The sequence below is a fragment of the Sebastes fasciatus genome, chromosome 3 (assembly GCF_043250625.1).
Source record: "Sebastes fasciatus isolate fSebFas1 chromosome 3, fSebFas1.pri, whole genome shotgun sequence".
Lineage (NCBI taxonomy): Eukaryota > Metazoa > Chordata > Actinopteri > Perciformes > Sebastidae > Sebastes > Sebastes fasciatus.
In genome coordinates this window covers 5,519,460-5,540,682 of record NC_133797.1, presented here as the reverse complement: position 1 = coordinate 5,540,682, position 21,223 = coordinate 5,519,460, and the positions used below count along the sequence as shown (strand labels likewise).

The following is a 21,223-nucleotide window of genomic DNA, read 5'->3' as shown; positions in this document are numbered from 1 at the left end:
AGTTACATAAAAAAAATTGTATCCGAATAGCTCAAGAGGTTTTTGAGTAATGACATCAAAACCAATTTTTTTTTTACAATTGCCCCCGGTCTCCCCTATAGGGTGCCTCTCTAACATAAGAGGCACCTATGTAATATAAATGTAATTAAAGAGGAAAGTGTACAGTATTCATGTGAGAGGATACTTTATTGACATCAGGTAAACAGACAAATGGTATAGTCCTGATGGGCACAAGTGCAAAAGGACACAGGATAATGTATGGTGTCAGGTCATTTACAACTGGCTGCAGATAAGCTAGCTGCTAACTGCTGAAAACTACATAGGCCTACGTGATGCAATCAGCTACATTTTCCAGGGACAGTGTCATTAGAGCTGGCTAAGACATCTTTAGCAGGATACATTTTTGTCAGGCCATGTCTTATAGCCTAATCAAATGTCCCTACTTGTGATTAAATAAATGCACTTTCAAGTTACGATAGAGATTTAAGAACGATTCAGCAACTACTGTATGCTAAAGGGTTAGCATGGAGTCTATTACTCAACAGAGCGTATGCTAAAGGGTTAGCATGCAGCTGATGATCCACCAAGAATACACGCACTATCTTAGAGTTAGCTATTCAAATCAGACAATACACCAAAAACTTGGTCTATCCTGTAATAAATAACTGACACGTTTGGCTGCAGCTTCCGTTTTCTGAAGTTACAATGCGGTAAATAGCCTACAGTAGTCCTAAAAAACAGCCATTAACATATATCATTCACCTGCCCTGTCTTAGTTAATTTGGTCAGGACAGTTGATTTGGTCATACTTCAGCATAAATCATGCAAATAGGCCTAAAGGGGGAAACTGCAATCCCTTTCTCTGTTACAGTATTTACCGTATATTTAAAACAACTTATACCTGACATATTATCATTTGATGTAAGCTGTCTTATACACATGAAGAAGGCTATGCTGATGTCAACAGAACAGGCAAATAAATGTTTTTATCAATCATAAAATACAAATTTCTCCTTAGTTATAAAATATAACATAATATTAAAGATAACAATAATGGCATATCCTGCCCAATCAGACAACAACACTTTCTGCTTTTTAAAATGCCACATTAAACTATTTTGATAGTAATTATAATAATATAATATAATAATTATAGTAGTAATAATTTATTGTGCTGTTTAATACTTTGTAATGCAATGTCCCATATTATACAATTTAAATTTCCAGCTGCAATTAAAATACATACAACAGTGTGACAGTGTGGTGGTATGGGAAATCCTCATGATCTCCCCTCTTTTCATTTATGGCTATTTAGAGATACAGGAATAACTTATACCATCATGTCATCTGATAGTAAGGTGTGATGCAGACAGGTGGATTGGTTAGAACGCTGCTGAGCAGTCACAAGTGGCTCTTATTGCAAAGCGTGCCAACGCTGCCACAGTGCACTGTCGTCACCAATGTTGAGTCAGTTTACTTTACGTGATATATCGATAGGAGGCTGCAATGGGAATAGTATTGGTGCAATAATGAGGTGCAGGCAGTAACATATTTGGTGGCAGCCATGGAATCAGCAGTAAAATACAAATAACAAACATCGCCCAACACCATCGCCTACTATTGTCCTTATTTTAAGGAACCTCTCGCCTGCCTTCCTGCTTTATCATCCACGGCCGTACAGTTCAGAGGATGAGATCGGCGCATGACGCGTGCATATACAGATTTCGGAGGAGACCGGCGGCGTTGAAAAAAAACTGCTGTGTCACAACTACTTGCTGACTGCTAACGTTACGTTAAATAGCAGCCCACTTCCGTGTTTCGGTACAGTTGGCTTTCCCACCTGATGCAAACTGTACCCGAGTACACATGATCCGTGCCCGAGACCACCTTTTCAAGTGGACTCGACTACGGATCGACGAACTGTACTGTACGAAGCATTCACACTAATCAAACAAACTGGATTTTGGGGTCAAGTGTACCCGGATCCGGGCCCGGGTCCCTGATGTGAAAGTACCCTTCAGTATTTTTCACCCTGGACCCTGTTTTCCCATGTTCTTGTGTCTAAGTGACTAATGGAAACAACAATTTTTGGCGTTTTAATTTTAACGTTCTCTCTCAATACTGGACCAATTTCAAAAAAGTATTGTCCCCACTAGTCACTAATGCCTGGATCAGACTACACGATATCAGCCCGATTATAGCCTGACACGGTCGTCGCAGGGGATCGGGAACGATAAATGAGTGTTGTGTACTCGATCCGATAAAATCTATCCTCTTATCTTGTGTAGTTTGTCATAGTACACGACAACCGACGCCACATCTGGGACGCCCCACGACACCCCGAGGAAAAGTCTAGCATGTCAGAATTTTTCGTCTTGACGCGCCTAGTGTGACATCTCCAACGACGTGTACCTTTGCGTTGACCAATCAGGTGCTCTCTCCAACACGCAGTCGCAGTCAGGTCACTTGGTAATAAACAAACATGGAGAAAAGGAGGAGGGATACCGAGTTTGCTGCTGTCAGGTAGGACAACGAAACTGACTGAAGTATGGACAGCCCGTACCGTCCTCTATGTGCGTCCCAGGAGCGCATCCACAACCCTTTTTTCTTTCTTTTCGCAACCAAAGACCGCCAGCATCACACACAACGCTTCTGTCGCCATAATTGACAGTTGCTTCAACCGCCTCCCGGATGACGTCTGAACTTGCACATGATCGTGGAATACGACGTGCCATGATTGGTCGTGGTCATACGTGTAGTCTTGCTAGTCGCCCGACCAAGACACTGCAAGAGTTTATGGCGCTGTGATCGTTAGATCTGACATGGTGACCATCGTCAAAGACAAAAATATTGTGTAGTCTGATCTCGGCATTAGACACAAAAACATGGAAAGATAGGGTCCAGGTTGAAAAATACCGAAGTTATCCTTTAACAGAGAAATGACTGGCTGGCTTTGATCAGAAACACTCATCAACCCACCGTTGAAATTTTGTGCAAAGATTGAATAACATGGATTATTGCACCATTACCATTGTGTAAGTCTACTGCTTTTCTTGATGTAAATCACAAACAGTTGAAGGTACTGTGTTTTGATGTGTTCTTTATGGTCGGTGTTGCACATAGTTAAGGAACAGGGGACATTATGAGGCATCTGCAGCAATCTGGCTTTTCCTTGGTTGGGCTGCTGTAAAATATAATATATTTGCAGTTACTTTACAGTCAGTACTGTCTATATACTGTATGCGTGGTGCTGATCATGACTTTTATTTTCCAGGCAGTGGCTTGGCGTGTATGTGTGTAATGTGTAAGCTGGCTACTGTTGAGTGCTGGTTTACTATACCTCCAACAACAGAGGCGCATGGCTATCTAAATTGGATAACAGTTGTCAAATGCCCATACAGAGCTGCAGGCTGGTAGTATTTAAGCTTTTTGGTGGAGGAGCCTCATTATCAAGCAAATATTCTATATGACACAGCATTTTTTGATTGTTTGACCTATTTTCCAAAAATTATTTTGGAATGCCACAATAGCAAAACACAGCATCACAGATGTCTTCCCAGTCTAATAAAACTGTTTCTAATTTGGGGACCACATTTTGGTGTTCCACACTAACACTCAGGGCCCCGACCCAGTCTCTGATTAACATGGTTGTAGATACATATACATTATATGTGTGCATCTTTTCATCACATCCTCTCACGGCTGCCGCTGCTGCTGCTGCTGTGCTTTGTGTGGCCGTGTTTCTGAGCACCCAGACACCTCACCCCCTCCAGCAGCATGGAAGTCCCGTGATGTGGGTCTGTACAGAGGAAGAGAAAGGGATGAGAGGGGACAGTTTGCATTCACTCCTGGCATTTACACTTGTCAGGTGTCAGGCTCAGTCACAGCTGAGTTAACCCTCTGAGACCCACGGGATTGCCCGACTTTACTGTCTTTCAGGTTCAGTTTTAGAGATAGAGAGAAGCTACAGATGTCATATAAAACTAAAAAACCTAAGGGATCATGGGTGACAACCATGCCATGCTAGCTTGTCGGGAAGGAGGCTAAATAACGCTCCAAATTTACACTATATTTTGGCGAGGAAAACTGGCACGGCCATTTTCAAAGGGGTCCCTTGACCTCTGACCTCAAGATTTTCTGAAAATTTTAATGATCACTTTTAAAGCATTAAATGGCGTTGCTCCAAATTACGGATCTATTTACCCCCTAGGTGCCTGGGCGTTCCCTTAGATCAGCGGATGCAGCTCTGCTGGTTGTTCCCAGATCTCAGCTTTTGACCAAAGGTGACCGGGACTTTGCGGTTAGAGCCCCCCGACTATGGAACACTCTGCCTATTGAAATCACATCTTTTAAGGCCCTTCTTAAAACATTCTTTTAAAGGAAAGTGTTTTTGAATAATTGATATGATGCTGGATTTTATCATCCCTCTCTGGTCATTTTATTCTGCCTTTAAAAAAAACATTTTTTTCCCCCCCCAGATGTTTCTTGTTTTTATGATCCCTCTGTTGTTTGTATTTAATTTTTTTCTGATTTATTGTTTTTTGCTGTTTTTTTGTTGTTGTTCTTTTCTGAAAAGCATTTCACTTTGTAACCTTGTTTAGAAAAGTGCTATAAAAAATAAAGTTTATTATTATTATTATTATAAGATATGTGAATGAAAATGGATTCTATGGGTACCCAAGAGTCTCCCTTTCACAGACATGCCAACTTTATGACAATCAAATGCAGTTTAAGGCAAAAAAAACATGCAGTTTTTTGCAAACAGTATAAATGTGTTATTTTCTCCTATTCTAAAACGGTATATTTGAATATTTCTGCATACTGGGGTCCCTAAACAGTCTTGGAATTACATAAATTGGGTATCACTGTAAAGCTGAGACTCTTGTGGTTCCAAATGTATTGAAAAAAAAAGAATCTCGATATATAGGTTAAATCGATTTTTTTCCTACCCCTAATGAATTCTTCCAGCAGAATCCTCATAGCTACTCTGATTTCTCCCCTCAAAAACCAGAGCCTCTTCCGTCAAATCTAACTGCGTACAATAACCATTTGCTATAAATCTGTCAGAATTGTGAGTGGTGGTGAAAAAGCTACAGAAACATCTCAGAAAATAAAAATCAGTAACATCTTTGGAAAAACATGTTTGTGTGTATTTGGGAAGTTAACCTGGCAGTGGCATTCAAAGCTTGATTGGCATGTGTCGGTGCAACACACTACATACTCATAACCTGCCTAGAATTTGTATGAGATGTATGCACAGCTTTATTGAGTGTGTGTGTGTGTGTGTGTGCGTGTGTGTGTGTGTGTGTGTGTGTGTGTGTGTGTGTGTGTGTGTGTGTGTGTGTGTGTGTGTGTGTGTGTGTGTGTGCGTGCGTGCGTGCGTGCGCGCGCGCGCGTGTGTGTGTGTGTGTGTGTGCTAGCACATACCAATGACCTTGGCCTGGAATTTGACCTTCAGACTGCTGCCTTTTCTCCCTCTGGTTACCAGAGTGATCTCCTCCTGTAGCACCCCCTCCTGGTGAGTCCTGTACTCACACGTTACCTTTACTCCTCCTTTAAGAGAGAGAGAGAGGGTTCATCAACATATTCATTTACTTACACTTATTTTGTATTTTGCTTGTAATTTTGTATGACCTGTTTAATTCAGTTGCACGGACAGAGTCGTATGTGTTGTTTCATCAGTAATATGTTGTTACTGATGAAATAGTGATGAAAAAAAAACCTCAATGGGAAAACACAGAGTTGCAGTTGCTCGTGAAGCAGTCGCTGGCTAGACGAGGGGGCAGGATATTAGCTCTCTGCCAAAAAACTACAAAGATATTTAAGTGGCGGTAGGCCTAACCCTAACCTCAATTCCATAAGAATCTTTCAGCATATTTAAGTGCTCTAAGAGTAGACTTCTGCACCTCCTCATGGCTCTGTTTTCAGGCTTTAAAAAATCTAGCCTGTGACGGGAGACTTTGACCAATCCCAGGTCATTTCAGAGAGAGAGCGTTCCTATTGGCTGTGCTCCGGCTGGTGGGCGGTGCTTGGTATTTCCTCAAATGATCTCAACATAGCTGCCGGATCACAAACTTTCTCATTTTACAGCTAAACAGTACACTACACATACAGTAGTATGCCTGTTTTAAATTTAATTTAAGTTACTCGCTACTCGAGTAATTTTTTAAGTAAATACCTTTGTACTAGTACTAGCATTTTTTTTGCAAAGTACAGTTTTTGGCTACCCTACCCACCACTTGACTTGTGTAAATTGTTTTCATTAATTTATACTGTAACTATTAGATAGCGTACAGTTTATGGTTTGTGTTTCGGGTTTGGGGGCGGCAGTAGCTCAGTCCACAGGGACTTGGCTTGGGTTCAAATCCCCGCATGGACCAAGTACTGACTGTGGACTGGTAGCTGGAGAGGTGCCAATTTGCCTCTTGGGCACTTCCCTTGAGCAAGGCATCAAACCCCCCAACTGCCCTTCATGGGCAGCCCCCTCGCTCTGACATCTCTCAATTATTGCATGTGTATAGGTCCTGTTTGTGCATGCGTGTATGTATTTCGGTCCTGTGTGTAATGTGTAAACTAACTTCTTAAGCTAAGCACTCATTCGATGGTTGCCTCACTACAAAAGATGCAGCAAACTGAAAAAAAATGCTCTGTATGATCAGGGCCTTACCCTCCAGTGTGGAGTTAATCCGATGGACCCGGAGGCTGGGAAACTTCCGAGTTGGAGAGGAGGAAGGAAGACAGGAGAGCTCTTTGCCCAGTGTGGGGACATCTGGGACGGTGAAGACAATCTCATAACAGTTGTGGCACTTCAGGAAACCGGCCTGGAGAGGGGAACGACAGAGTACAGGCAAAGAGTAGGGTTGTGAATGTAAAATCTACGGTAACTACAGCTGTCAGATAGATATAGTGGAGAAAAAGGTATAAAGCCTTAATATACCTCCAATACCAATACCTCCAAACTGTAAAATAGATTGATACTGGATTTTTGAGGCAAATACCAATATAGATATTTGATAGTTAAAAAAAATTGTCTATGTATATATTGGCCTTTTTTTCCCTTTTACATTAAAACATAAGAAACATTTTTTATGAGGTCCCCTTTAATTAGTTTTCCCCCTCCCCCCAAGAGTTATTAATAAGACATATGCTGAACAGGACTCTTTGAAGATGAAAAACTAAGCTGCCAGCGGGCTGCCGCCAGCGCATCAGTCGTTACAAACTCATGCTGTGAGGCCAACAATTCAAACCCACAGAACATTATCTCAACGTTACCAAAGATAGGCTGAATTTAGGGAAATGTGTATAAAATGATGCACAAGACATTAACCTCTTAAGCCCTAGGTTGCTGGAAGGTGTGGTTCGCCTACAGACATACCCAAAATAAAGTAACATCAGTAACAATCAGTAACATTGTGACTGTTACTATGCCTGAGTAAATTGTGATGAACCAAAGGAAAACTTTACATTTTTATCCTCGCCTAAAATGTTTTCTAGATTAGACAGTGGATAACACCATTAGAGCAATGATGTCATGCACAGAGATGCCACTGAATTCATTCAGCAACTCCTTGACTACAACTGTGCCAAAGCAGATATAAATAACACAAAGCACATAGATTCTACAAAGGTTTTAGGCCACTTGAATACCCAAAGTGTGCCAAATGGGTTTTCTACCTCTTGAAAGGGAATCTGGCTATAAAATACTACAGATATCCACTACAGGAGGCTATGTGCACACAGTGGAGCCTTTGGCCATGACATTTACCCTGTGCATCATCACATTCTACCATTGTGCACAGTATAAAACCAATAAAAAAACAACTAAATTGAATAATTTTGACTCCAAATGGAGTAGTTTTATTATAATAATGAAAGATGATCAAGAAAAACTTAGATAATAACAAATAAGATCCATAACAATGTAAAAACACTATGAGAACAGGGAGAGTGAACCACAACAGGGAAGTTGCCGGCCAGACAGCTACATAAAAGCTGACACTAAAAAACCTCCGTAAAGCCGAGGGGAGCTGCAAATTCAGCAGATAATTATCTGTGGGTTCATCACTATGTGACCCCTTTAACATTGTCGCATTGTTTTCACATCGACATCCATTACATTGCAATTATAAAAATATTGATTATAGCTGCATGCATATGATGGGCCATGAAACAGACCCTCTAGTTCCATGTACACACACGAACACACCTTGACCAAGTAGCTGCCATCCTTCTCCAGGATAGCAATGAGACTACAGAGGTTTGACTCGTCATCTCTCCGCGTTGGAGAGCCGGGGGGCTCGTCGTCGTCAGGGAAATGCACCCCGGTGCCCTTCGAGGTGGAGCCTGGTGACGGAGAGAAAATGCAGTTTTTTTGTTTTTTTTAAATTATATTTTTATTGACACTTAGCAACAAACATACTTCCATAAAATAAGTTACAGACCCTGTATACATACAGTACATTACCCACCTATGTCTGTCTAAAGTGCCTTATTTTAAGATTCGTTATCTTTTCAATATCACACAATCATAGATTTGCAAATACATAAAATCTGGCCTGTGGGGTGTTACATAGTTCTCCCAGTTTTCCCAGCATGACACAAATAATTCCAATTTATGGTTACCATATGCTGTTATCCTCTCCATTTTGTAAATGTCCATTGTAATGGAGAAAATACAGGTTTTAAAACATCCAGCAATCGAGGCAAGCACAATTATGGAGGTGTGATTATAAATAATGATAATCATATCTTGATGTTGCAACAAAGCAGAAACAGCAACATGAATTTTAAAGCAGTAAAGCAGGAAAGTGAAGATGCAAAGAGAGCAGATTTGAGTCAACAGAAACATCTGGATAAATGAATAGCATGCTCACTACTTCCTACTGGACAACACCACTGTCTAGGAATGAAGAAAAACAGATGCATCTGTGCATTACAGCTCAAAAACAGCACGGACATTAAAGTGTTACATGAAGGCAGAGCAGTCAAACATTAAAAATAGAGTCTAAGGATAGACCCAAATGTTCTCCCCCATTCACTGTTGACATGTTGAATTTCAAAACGTTACAAGTGAGCTGATAAAATGTGGCTGTATAGGCCTCTATCGGTAGACAGTAAACAGTAAACAGTTGAATATCAGTGTTTTCAGACTTAGAAGCTTATTTCACTTGGTGCATTGAGCTGAGTAATGTTAGTCAACGACAAAATAAAACGGCAACTTTCTCTGCCGTTTTATTTGCTGGGGTTGGCGTTGGTGACGGCCCAGGATTTGGGTTGCTTTCTTTGTTAAATATCTTAAGTAGGCAGAACGTTTTTGGGCACCATTGGGGGAAAAAAAATCCCATAACAACCTTTCAGCATATTTCAAGTGTTCTGTGAGAAAACTAGACTTCTGCTCCTCCTCGTGGCTCTGTTTTCAGGCTTTAGAAAATCTAGCCTGTGACGGTAAACTTTGACCAATCACAGGTCATTTCAGAGAGAGAACGTTCCTATTGACTGTGCTCCGGCTGGTGGGCGGTGCTTGATATTTCCTCAAGAGATCTCGACATGGCTGCCGGGTCATAAACTTTCTCATTTTACAGCTAAACGGTACACTACAAGATTCTACAGCTCCCCTCCTTTCTGTGTACTGTTACTGGCGTGTTTGGGGGATCTAAAGTACACCAGCTAAGTTTACAGACGTCCCATAACTGTATGAAGGCTAAACTACATGCCAGTGAACTGTAGCACTCACACACAGCGGCACACACTTACCTTTTCTTCTTGTTGCCATGGTAATGTGGTTAGGAATTAGAAAGCGTCAGACAATACCCGACAGATGTCATCACTGACCTCCAGAGTACGAGGACAGACAGACAGAGAGGAACACAGAGAGAGACAGTGCCATGCTTGTGAGGTCTGACAGTTGTATCATTTACTAAAGTGAAAACAGTCTTCAAGCTTGAGATCTTTTTGCTGTCCTGGGCTTCAGAAACAGACGGTGCACTGCATAGAGTATCAATATCACAGGGCTCCGCTCGACCTCAGTACTGTATTGATCTTACACGTCCCCGTCCCTCCCTTCATGTCTTTCTCTGTCCTACACTTTGCAACGCAAAATATGCTTGCATGTAAATAAACAACATAGCTTGTGCACAGAGTTTCAGTTCTGTTACAGAAGCAGGCTTGTGACTGGAAGGTTGGATCCCCGGACTGGCAGGATGAATCTGGGCAAGGAAAGTGAAAGAGCAGTACTTGCCCCTCCCTCATTGCCAACCCTAAGGTGTCCTCAAGCAAGATCGTAAACCCCCAGCTTCTCATTCTGGGCAGTTTGTGAATGTGAACAAGGTGTTCCTGAAAAAGAGAGGATTGCTGCATCGCTCTCAGTGATAGTTGTGATGTATTCACACACTGATGGTTCGGCCTTCAGGAGCAGTTAGGGGTTCAGTATCTTGCTCAAGGTCACATCAACATGACAGCCCGGCCGGCCGCGCATGCTTTTAGTGCATGTTTGTGCATGCGAGGGTGCCCCAACGACTAGCTCACGGCCGCCGCTCTACATTGCTCTCATATGGCGGTTACAGCTGAAGCGTAGCGCCCACCCTCCGGTTCCCCCACAGGTAGACAATGTTAACTCTGTCAGCACTGTTGCCGTTGTCGGTGCTGTTGGCACCGTTAGCTGCGAGCTGCCGGCTCAGCCGTCGTCATGTTGAGAGCCATGCAGAGGCAATAGAAATGCTCCCAATCTCGCATTTAGCACCTTTAAACATAAATTAGATACCTACCTTATAGAAAATAGGACATTTGCATTGGTGTTCACAAAACAAGAAAAATACTGAACATGAAAGATCAGGGTGGCTGAGGGATGCAGCAAGGACGGCCCTGTCTCCTAAAAATTACGTTCCCATACAACAAAACGGCATTGTGAAATACGTTTTGAGGGAAACATATTTTGTCACGGATTATGTTTGTTTTTTATGTATCACAAATATGTTTGTGTTGTTAATGTAATGTAATGTTTGTAACGATAGTCCACGGAAATCCGCGTAGGAAGGAGGCCGGGGTAGTGGACGGGTCAAACAAACACCGGACTTTCGTCCAGGAGACCGCTGTTTGTGTGAAACCAAAAGTCAAACTTCAGTTGTTTGAATCTTGATGTTTTTTACTTAACCTAACCAACTAGTTTTACTGTATTTTTGTTGTGTTTTGTTTCAATGTCAAAGTCATTTTAAGCCAAACCATTATGTATTTTTACTAAGTAGTATTTTTGTTGAGTTTTTTGTTTTGTTTTGTTTCAATTTACAAAACCAGAGTTTGCATCCTGTGTGAAACCAACAACATGTCTTTGTGTTTGTATATTATTCTAACCCAAAACACAAAGTTGTCCCCTAAACTTAACTTTTTTTTGTTTTGTTTTTTTGTTGCCTAAACCTAAAGAAGCCTTTTTGTTTGTGTTCAGAACATAACGTTTCATTCAGTTTTACATGTTAGAACGTGTTGCTTTTAAGTTTCAATAACTTTTACAACGTAGTAGGCCCCCCTTTGACCCACATCTATGGTGCTTGTAGCGACTGATAACGCCTATTTAAAGGTCCCATATTGTAAAAAGTGAGATTTTCATGTCTTTTACATTATAAAGCAGATTTAAGTGATATACTGTATAAATACTCTGAAAGTATCAAAATGCTCAATCCACAGATAAATACACACAGCCCGTATTCAGAAACTGCGTTTGAAACAAGCCGTCAGGATTTCTGTCCATTTGTGATGTCACAAATCTACAATATTTAGACACTTTCAAAGTTTTAAACAGTTTTAAACGTAAACATTCTAAATGTGTCCCAGTTTATTTCCTGTTGCAGTGTTTGTGAATGACAACAGCTGACAAGAGGTAAACACGGACCCAAAGCTGTTTCCTAGCAACGCAATTCCGTCGCCATTCCGTTGAAATGTGCTAAAACGGAGCGTTTCAGACAGAGAGTGAACACAGGTATATTCAGACAGACAGTATGAGAAAATAACGTGTTGTTTGAACATTAAAGCACGTAAACATGCTATAGCAGGAACCCAAAATACAAACATGACGACACTAGGGGTGGGCGATATATCGAATATAGTCGATGTATCGCGGCTTGTCCCACGCGCGGTATATAAAATGACTACATCGCAAACATCTACTACAAATTGTCATGTAATGTTTTTAAGCCACCCCGCCGGCATGAAACTCGCTTTGGCATTCCTTTCTCTCCCTCCGGCTCCCTCTCAGACACACAGATACATACGTCACAGACTCCGCCCCCATCCAGACCGCTCTCCTGGGCCAGCGTGTTTTTGTTTATGGAGGGAAGCAGTGGAGAGAGGGAGCCTGGAGCCCAGAGAAAGCGAAACAACTGAAGCGTCAAAGCAAGTACGGTAGCGAGAACACGACCAAAGCAACCAGAACCAGCCCAGAAGCAAATGACTCTGGCTTCCTCGCTTTCCAAAGCAATCCCATATGACAAAAAAAGTGCAAAATGGAAAGAAATCATGGCCGCTGTAAACTAACGCTGGTCAGCGTAGTTGAAAAGCCCGAATTCAAAACACTCATTAAGACACTTGATCCAAAATATGAACGTCCAGCTTACAGAACCAAAGCTGTGAGCCTGAATAAGTGGACCAGACTGCAGTTTTGGCCACACAGTAGGCTACACCTCGCGATTGGTTAGTCCTTCTACACTGCTGGGAAAATAATAATTTTTATTATCAGCAATGTCAGAACAGCTTACTGGTAAACCTAACAATAAGTTACTTTACACTTATTACACGCCATTAAAAACGTTGTGTGTGTGTGTGTGTGTGTGTGTGTGTGTGTGTGTGTGTGTGTGTTATGTATTTATCAAAATATATATAGCATGTATTGCCAGAAAACTTTTTGGTTAAAGTGAATACGGTTGGATACTGTTTTATTAAATTGAACTTGTGATTTCCCCCTTTTTGCATGCAAGATTAAAATAGTTCCAACAGAAACCACTAATGAATATAAACAAGAAGGTTTTAATGCAGACATATGCTGCAAGGACTACAAGAATCATCATATTGGTGTGCATGGTATGCATCAAAGGGTTAAATCGAGCATTTATGTAGTGCTTAGAGAATATTTGAAAATATCGCGATATACATCGTGTATCGCGATATTGCCTAAAAATATCGCAATATTATTTTTAGACCATATCGCCCAACCCAACACTACACGTCCCCTTTAATGGCCTGATAACAGTCGAATCGGGTGCGGATACCAACGTCGGCTACACTACCCACTCTTCAAAGTATAGTGTCTTTCATTGTAAAGCTATATGGCAGAATTTCACATTTAGATTTATCATTTTACAGAGTCCATTACAAATAGGTGACAGGCTGCAGGCATGATCATAAGAAAGAAAGAAAGAAAGAAAGGGGCCCTAAACACGCTGTCACTGTGAGATAGGTGAGGATGGGATGTCTCATTCGTGGAGTGAGACTAGAGAGAAGGGCAACACCCCTGCTCACAGTCAATGAGTGTCCCTCCTCCTCAACTGGGCGGACATGAGCCGTCTCATTGAGCTCTTGAACACATCAACTGCTGAAGGCGTGATCGCATAATGGATAGAATCAGCCTTACTAGTGCGCACGGACAAACAGGCCTAAATGAAAGTGTCCCGAGAGGACAAAACAGCGACACACGCCCATCAGCTCAGCATCCTGCAGTGAAATGAGTCAGCCAGTCCCCATGGGGAATACGTACCGCTCAGTGCAGATGTGCCTCTCTATATTCACAGCATGTCTCTTGTCCCCTCTGAGCACCGACACCAACATCTGTCCCGGTGTAGCGCTGCCAACATGGTCCTGCGATGTCCAGACAGAGAGGACGCTTAGACATGGCTCATGATCGCGGGCGTGCGCCTTCTCGGCGGACACGCGCGCAGCGATGATTTACCTTAATGTGGGACAGCATGCATTGTGCAATAATTATGGTTATTTATAGGGTTTTGTCTTATAATGTGTTATTTAAGATATGGGGGGGGCTGCATCTCTGTTAAAATTATTTTTTTTCAAATTTCTGCAGGTTGTTGTTTTTATGCCTATGTATTATTACTGGTTATTCAGTTACTATCCATAATGCAGTGTGTGGTAAGCAATGGGTGTCTGCAGGTTCAAGTTTAAAGCTTCAGTAGGCAGCAAATTTTTGGCATCATTGGGCAAAACATTCCATAATAACCTTTAAGCATATTGTCATTCAAGTGCTCTGAGAGGAAACTAGACTTCTGCACCTCCTCATGGCTCTGTTTTCAGGCTTTAAAATGTCTACATGACGGGAGACTTTGACCAATCACAGGTCATTTCACAGAGAGAGAGAGCGTTCCTATTGGCTGTGGTCCGGCTGGTGGGCGGTGCTTGGTATTTCCTCAGCAGATCTCAACATGGCTGCCGGGTCACAAACTTTCTCATATTACAGCTAAACAGTACACTACAAGATGATTCTGGAAACATTTGAGGCGAGAAATAGGCATTATAGTAACATAATATTGATTCATATTTGATCAACGCTGCCTAGTTTGACCGTTTGATCGGAGTTTGCGAGTGATTGACAGCCGGCTCTCATAGACGGCAGCTGGACGGCAGACTCCAGATCAGCTCTGACTGGTTGTTGTCTGTGAAATTGTGCAGATGCAGATTAGGAGCGCCGGAGGACACAGAGGAACATGATTTTTTACCTGTCTCATGCACTACTTTCAGGATATAGTGACCGTTTTATAAAAATAACTTTTTTGAATCATATTTGCTCCAGTCTCTTCTACTTCAGGTTTATTGTGTTGCCTCAAGGTTTGATGTATCGGTTTCTAACAGGCCCTCTGCCTGTTACGGTTGTATGTGTTCCCTGTATAGTGAAATGAAAACATTTTAATGGTTTAACATTTGAACTTTGCAATTCACAGCAGATTCGTGAGTGTTTCCTACATTAATTAAGGTGATTTAGGCCTTTTAACAGACTTTTCAGTGTCCCATATTTTGGACATGACTGTCCTTAATTAGGAAATAAAGATTTGTCTGAGAAAACTTGGCACTAAGAGTACTGATATATACTGTTTTGTGGGCCTCTGTTCATATTACAGGAGGTTCGTGAGAAACTTTTCACAACATGCTGCACCGCTGAATCACTTGGTAGGGAAAAATGTGCCCTTTCAGTGGACTGCTGAGTGTGAGGCGGCTTTTACCTACCTCAGGCAGGTGCTTATCTCCTCTCCGGTGGTGATGCTGCCAAATTTTGCACTCCCATTTAAAATCTGCACTGACGCTTCCAAAGATGCAGTGGGAGCGGTGCTGGCACAGGAAGTTGAGGGGCTTGAGAGGGTGGTGGCCTACGCCAGCCAGGCTCTCTCCCTCACAAAAAAGCAGTGGACCACGTTTGATCGTGAACTGTGGGCAGTCGTGTGGGCAGTACATGAATTCAAACACTATGTGGGACTGTCTACTTTCTCAATCATAACTGACCATCGTCCTCTGCTGGGCCTCAGGCGCATGGCTATGGACCATGACCCCACAGGACGGAGGAGTAGGTGGATTTTGGAGTTGGACCCGTTAGACTGGGTCATGATTCACAAGGACGGTTCCCGTCATAACAATGCAGATGCACTGTCCCGCCGGCCTGTTTCCCCTCCCCCTGTTGACCTGGACACTTTCGTCTGGGGGGCTCACCATTGCCTCTGTGGAGGAGCCAAACTGCTCCTCATCTCCAGACACGACACACATGAACCCGGAGCCTACCTATTCTCTCTCCATCAGGGACTCGGAGCTGCTGCCCTTGCAGCGCGAGGACACGGACATTAGCACAGTGTTGGCTTGGTTGGAGCAGGGCATAACGAGACCGCCTCGCAGGCTCCTCAGGGGGTCCTCTGCTAATCTGAGGAAACTATGGACAGAGTTTAACCATCTGTCACTCATTGAGGGACTGCTGTGTCGGACAGTGCATTCTGCATCATCGGGGGAAGAGCAAATTCAGGTGGTGATCCCCTCTTCCATGGTGCCGGAGCTCCTGCAGCAGTTCCATGGGGGGCCGGCCGCCGCACACTTTTCAGCGGAAGGTGTGTGGGAAAAGGCCAGGCAATCCTACTACTGGCCCTTTATGTTGACAGACATTAAACAGTGGTGTGAGAAATGCAGAGCCTGTCAGACCCAGAGGTGCCCAGTTCCCAGGCAGTGAGCACCCATGGGGGGGTCTCAGGCTGTCCGGCCGATGCAGAGGGCGGCTGCTGACATTTTGGAGTTGCCTCTGACCTCCCGGGGAAACAGATACATTTTAGTAGTGGAGGACTACTTCACTAAGTTTGTAAACTTGCACGCCCTACAGAACCAGACAGCTCAAACAGTGGCCCATTGCCTGTTTAAGGACTATGTGTTAGTGCATGGAGTCCCGGAAGTTCTCCACAGTGATCAGGGCCGCCAGTTTGAGGCAGAGGTAATTCAGAGCCTCTGTAAACTGTTGGGCATAAAGAAAACGCGCACCACTGCTTACAACCCCAAATCTGATGGCATGGTGGAGCATCAAAACAGAACTCTGATCGATCAGCTGGCTAAGATGTTGCTTTCTCATGGGGGTGAGTGGGACACGTATGTGAAGCAAGTTGCATTTGCATACAACACCTCCAAGCACTCCAGTACACGGTTCACCCCCTTCTACCTCATGCATGGGCGCGAGGCACGGGTTCCAGCTGACGTGTGTGTGCCCCTAGGCATTCTGGACTACCGGGGCCCTGGATCGCCACTAGAGTATTATATGTGCTGTCCATGGCGGAGCGGCTGGAGTCAGCATTCAGCATGGCTAGGCTACAGCGTGGGTGCGCTGGTATGGCTAAATAACCCCACTGAGAGCCGTACCAAGCTGGCGCCACACTGGAAGGGCCCCTATCGGGTGGTGCAGGTGCTGGCTTCTGGAGGGGAAGCTGTACTGACATACCCCATCATCAACCCCCTGGACTCAATGGAACGAGCCCAGGTTGTTCACCATGACAGACTCAAACCTTACACTCTGCCATTACCGACACAGACTGTTCCTGCTACTCCTCCTCCCTTCACCTGCCCTCCAGCCTTGGGGGCTTTGCCAGCCTCCCAGCTTCCTGTTGGGGAGGGTCAGTTTCAGACTAGAGGATTAGATTATGGACTTGATGGGGACTCAGTGGGGTATGAACCCACTCAGTCTCGCAGGGGGAGAGTGGTGCGACCCCCTTCGCACCTTAATGACTTTGTCAGGTTCTGAGTTGTATATGTTGTAGCCTTGTTGCACTTTAATGTTTTCCGTAGTTAAGCACTGTTTTATAGGAGGTATTGTTTACACAGATCCCGGAATAAACTGTTTATTACTGTTACTTTGGTTAAGATACGGGGACGTTTCCATTTCAGGGGGGGAGATGTGTAACAGACTCTCCTACACTTGTTCATGGGTTAAAACTGTATTTTGGCGCAGAAGATGTTTGGTCCTTTTCAGTTGCCGTAGGGCAGAAAGATGAGTTGGGGGGCTTCCGCTATGGGTCTGTTGTGGTGTGGAAAAGGTGAAATAAATAAAGCTGGCGGCAGTTGCTGCTCACTTGTCATTCACCACGTCGTTTGTTATTTTTATATTATATCAGTTAGACGAACCCAAGGCGCACGGCTACACTAGCAAAGAGCTAATGTAGCTGTGTGTAGAAGGCCATAAACACACAAACTGTTTAGCACTTAATATTATAAGTTTATTAAGGGGACCGTAAGTACATTGTGTTTAGTGGAGAAATGCTGAGTTTTGTTACATGTTAGACACGAGGAGTGAGAGTGGCGTTGTATCTTTGCCGCTATGTTAGGCCTGTGTAGGCAATGTAGCAGGAACGTTACGCCGCCATATTGAGCCTGGTCGAACAGCAGTGGCAGTAATGTTATAACTCACAGTAATTGTAAAGCTTTATTGAGTTGATTTATATTGACAGAGTAATTTCTTTCTTTCATGACCTGTCATACAGGTCAGGTTTTTTTTGTTGTTATATCTGTTTAAAGTTGGACTTGGAGTGGAGAGTTTGCTGTGTGTGTGGGACGACACGCACAGCGGGAGACAAGATGGCGAGCCAAACCCACGGACTAAGTTTCTAGAGACCCTGCTTCGTCGTGCCAGTGAGAGGATCCACTGCAAACAGATGGACTGTTGGTAAACTCACAGCCAGAGCGGTAGGAGTATTGACCCCCTTCTTCTTTATTTTTCTTGATCTGAATTGATTCAGAAACACATCTGGATTCATAAACTGAACTTGATCTGGAAACAGAACTGGATTCGTGAACTGTTTAAAACAATTTGAATCAAATTGAAGTGTTATCTACTGTATCATCAATCAATCTGCAACTTATGGAGCCACAGTCTACAGTAGCTCTGTTTCACACTACATTCTAAGCGTGCCCACTTTTTAGCGGTCCAATCAAATGTGAAGGATTTGATTTAAATCCCTCTTTCTGTACACCGCTCAAATATTCAGTTTCACTGGGGAATAGGTTACAGAAGCTAAAGATGCTCTAACGCAGGGGTGCACACACTTTTTCAGCATGCGAGCTACTTATAAAATGACCAAGTCAAAATGATCTACCTACTATAAAAATGCAAAACATATATTTATTTATAAATATATTGAGTATTCTTTATATGTACAATATATGTTGGTGTACCTTGCATAACTGCATGAACCCATATTGTACAATATAACTGTACATTTTTTGTCATTACCTTACTCTGATGACTTGCACTGAATGGAATCAGCCAGGGATGCATAGTCCGGACAGTAGCTGCTGATAGCCAGCCTCAAGCACACTTCCAAATGATCATCAGTCAAGGTGGAATGGTATTTGGACTTAATAATCTTCATGTGGGAAAAGGCTGACTCGCATTAATAAGTGGAGCCGAATAATGCAGTCAAGGAGGTAGCACATTTCCTCATGTTGGGGTACTTTTCCTCTGTGAGTAAGTTCCAGAACTGTCCATGAGCCCTGGACTTAAGCTGAATGTCAGCTTGTAGTGTCAAAATCTCATCCTCCACTCCAGATGAGTTCAGGTGAAACAGTGTTGCAATTTGTTGGCTGACGTCTATTTAAAAAAAAAAAAATTTTTTTTTTTTTTTTTTTTTTAAATGCCATGCGATCTACCCACACTACCTTCGCGATCGACCGGTAGATCGCGATCGACGTATTGGGCACCCCTGCTCTAACGTCTGTTTCACTGGGAATTTAAAGGTTGAATTCAAACAGAAAATTAAAGCTGCGAGTAGCGATGAACGGGCCCTCGCCCCTCCTCGCGTGTCGGGGGTACTGGCTGCAAATGACAAACGGTTCATGAGTTATGAAATGGGGCGTGGCTAATGTGTAGGGGGCGGGGATAACAATACCAACTTAACAGGGCACTTCTGCTGAGTGATATGACACCTCCCATTAGAGTCTACAACAAACGGTTCATGAGTTATGAAAGGGGGCGGGGCTAACATCTTGAGGCGGGGCTATGAGTATATTTTTGCATGTAAATGTCCTCAGGACCGGAACCTCATCATACCTTGAGAAATCTGGGGCAGATCGGACTATGTACAGTTGAGTTACAACAACTTCCTGTTTTGTGGCGAAGGGCTCAAAATGGCCGCCACGCCACGGTCAGGTCGTTCAGTGAAAACTCACCATTTTGATAACTTTTCATCCATGAGGTCTTAAAATGGTCCTGATCAAATTTCAAGTCGATCTGATCAAATCTGTTGGAGGAGTTCGTTAAAGTACAAGACCTATAAAACGCCAAAAATGGCCGAAAATCTAATATGACTCCTCCCACAAGAGTCTAGAAACAAACAGTTCATGAGTAATGAAAGGGGGCGTGGCTAATTTGTAGGGGGCGGGGATAGCAATACCAACTTAACAGGCACTCTCTGCTGAGTGATATGACACCTCCCGCAAGACTCTACGACAAACGGTTCATTAGTTATATAAGGGGGCGGGGCTAATGTGAAGGGGGTGGGGATAACCTTAACCAATGAAACAGGAACTCTCTGCTGAGTGATATGACACCTCCCACAAGACTCTACGACAAATGGTTCATAAGTTATGAAAGGGGGCGGGACTAATGTGTAGGGGGCGGGGATAACCTTAACCAATGAAACAGGAACTCTCTGCTGAGTGATATGACACCTCCCACAAGACTCTACGACAAACGGTTCATGAGTTATGAAAGGGGGCGGGGATAACATCTTGGGGCGGGGCTATATATCTATATCGACATGTAAATGTCATCAGAACCGGACCCTCATCATACGTGAGAAATCTGGGGCAGATCGGACTATGTACAGTTGAGTTACAACAACTTCCTGTTTCGTGGCGAATGGCTCAAAATGGCCGCCACACCACGGTCAGGTCGTTCAGTGAAAACTCACCATTTTGATAACTTTTCATCCTCAAGGTCTTAAGATGGTCCTGACCAAATTTCAAGTTGATCTGATCAAATCTGTAGGAGGAGTTCATTAAAGTACGCTAAAAATGGCCGAAAATTGCATATTAAATTCCAGATGGCTGACTTCCTGTTGAGTTTTGGCCATACCTCCAAGATGCTTTTTTGTGCGTCTCCACATGTTACATCTGTCTGCCAAATTTCATACATGTAGGTGAAACCGGAGCGAGGGGCTCAAAAGTCCTTTTGCAATGGCCAAGCCCGAGACCCTTAAAATATCGAATTTTTCACCGCGACTGATAAGTGTGCCAAGTTTAACAACTTTTGGGGCATGCTAAGGTCGTCAAAAAAGCGATTCATTTGAGAGAAAAAGAAAAAGAAGAAGAAATGCTACAGTTTCAATAGGGCCTTCGCTGGCCCGACGTTGTCGGTGCTCGGGCCCTAATAATGGTGAAACAGCAGTGGGAACTAGCATTGGAAGTTCAGAAGATCTGAATGAACCTCATGAAAGTTATAATACTGTGACAAACAAGCCAGCATGTGCTCATCTGGAAAAACTTTTTCCCACGTCACATATATCTGAGTCATATACTAAGTCATTATCATGACTGTTTGCAAACTTATTGTCTTTTTTTTCCTCAAGATTTCCAACCCCAGGTCATGTGTGCGTTTTGGAAAAGACTTAAAGTTTTAAACGTTTTAAAGTAAAGGTCCCTGTATAATATAATATAATATAATATAATATAATATAATGTCAAATGAAAAGTCTTCCTCCGTTTTAGCGATCATGCTTTCAGT

At 43.1% G+C, this 21,223-nt stretch overlaps 1 protein-coding gene across 3 annotated transcripts; it reads right to left on the bottom strand.

Moving 5' to 3' along the window:
* Positions 1-1,518: 1,518 nt before the first annotated feature.
* On the bottom strand, positions 1,519-13,923 carry LOC141763596 (adipose-secreted signaling protein-like). Of its 3 annotated transcripts, none has more exons than XM_074628064.1 (6): positions 13,739-13,923; positions 9,754-9,826; positions 8,207-8,343; positions 6,668-6,821; positions 5,453-5,553; positions 1,519-3,799 (listed from the first exon to the last, which is right to left on the bottom strand). In XM_074628064.1, exons 2-6 carry the CDS (start codon positions 9,770-9,772, stop codon positions 3,761-3,763), a joined length of 450 nt encoding a protein of 149 aa, XP_074484165.1. In that variant the 5' UTR covers positions 9,773-9,826; positions 13,739-13,923; the 3' UTR covers positions 1,519-3,760. The 3 variants fall into 3 exon arrangements, with proteins under 3 accessions (XP_074484165.1, XP_074484155.1, XP_074484147.1); XM_074628054.1 differs by having other exon boundaries at positions 5,428-5,553; positions 9,754-9,831; positions 13,739-13,921; XM_074628046.1 differs by having other exon boundaries at positions 5,428-5,553; positions 13,739-13,919.
* Positions 13,924-21,223: the final 7,300 nt, after the last annotated feature.

Excerpts from the sequence above, each read along its gene's own strand:
- LOC141763596 (XM_074628054.1), bottom strand. Across the intron at positions 5,554-6,667 it reads GATTAACTCCACACTGGAGG|GAGGAGTAAAGGTAACGTGT; the intron begins GTAAGGCCCTGA and ends TCTCTCTTAAAG. Across the intron at positions 3,800-5,427 it reads ATTCCAGGCCAAGGTCATTG|ACCCACATCACGGGACTTCC; the intron begins GTATGTGCTAGC and ends TCCTCTGTACAG.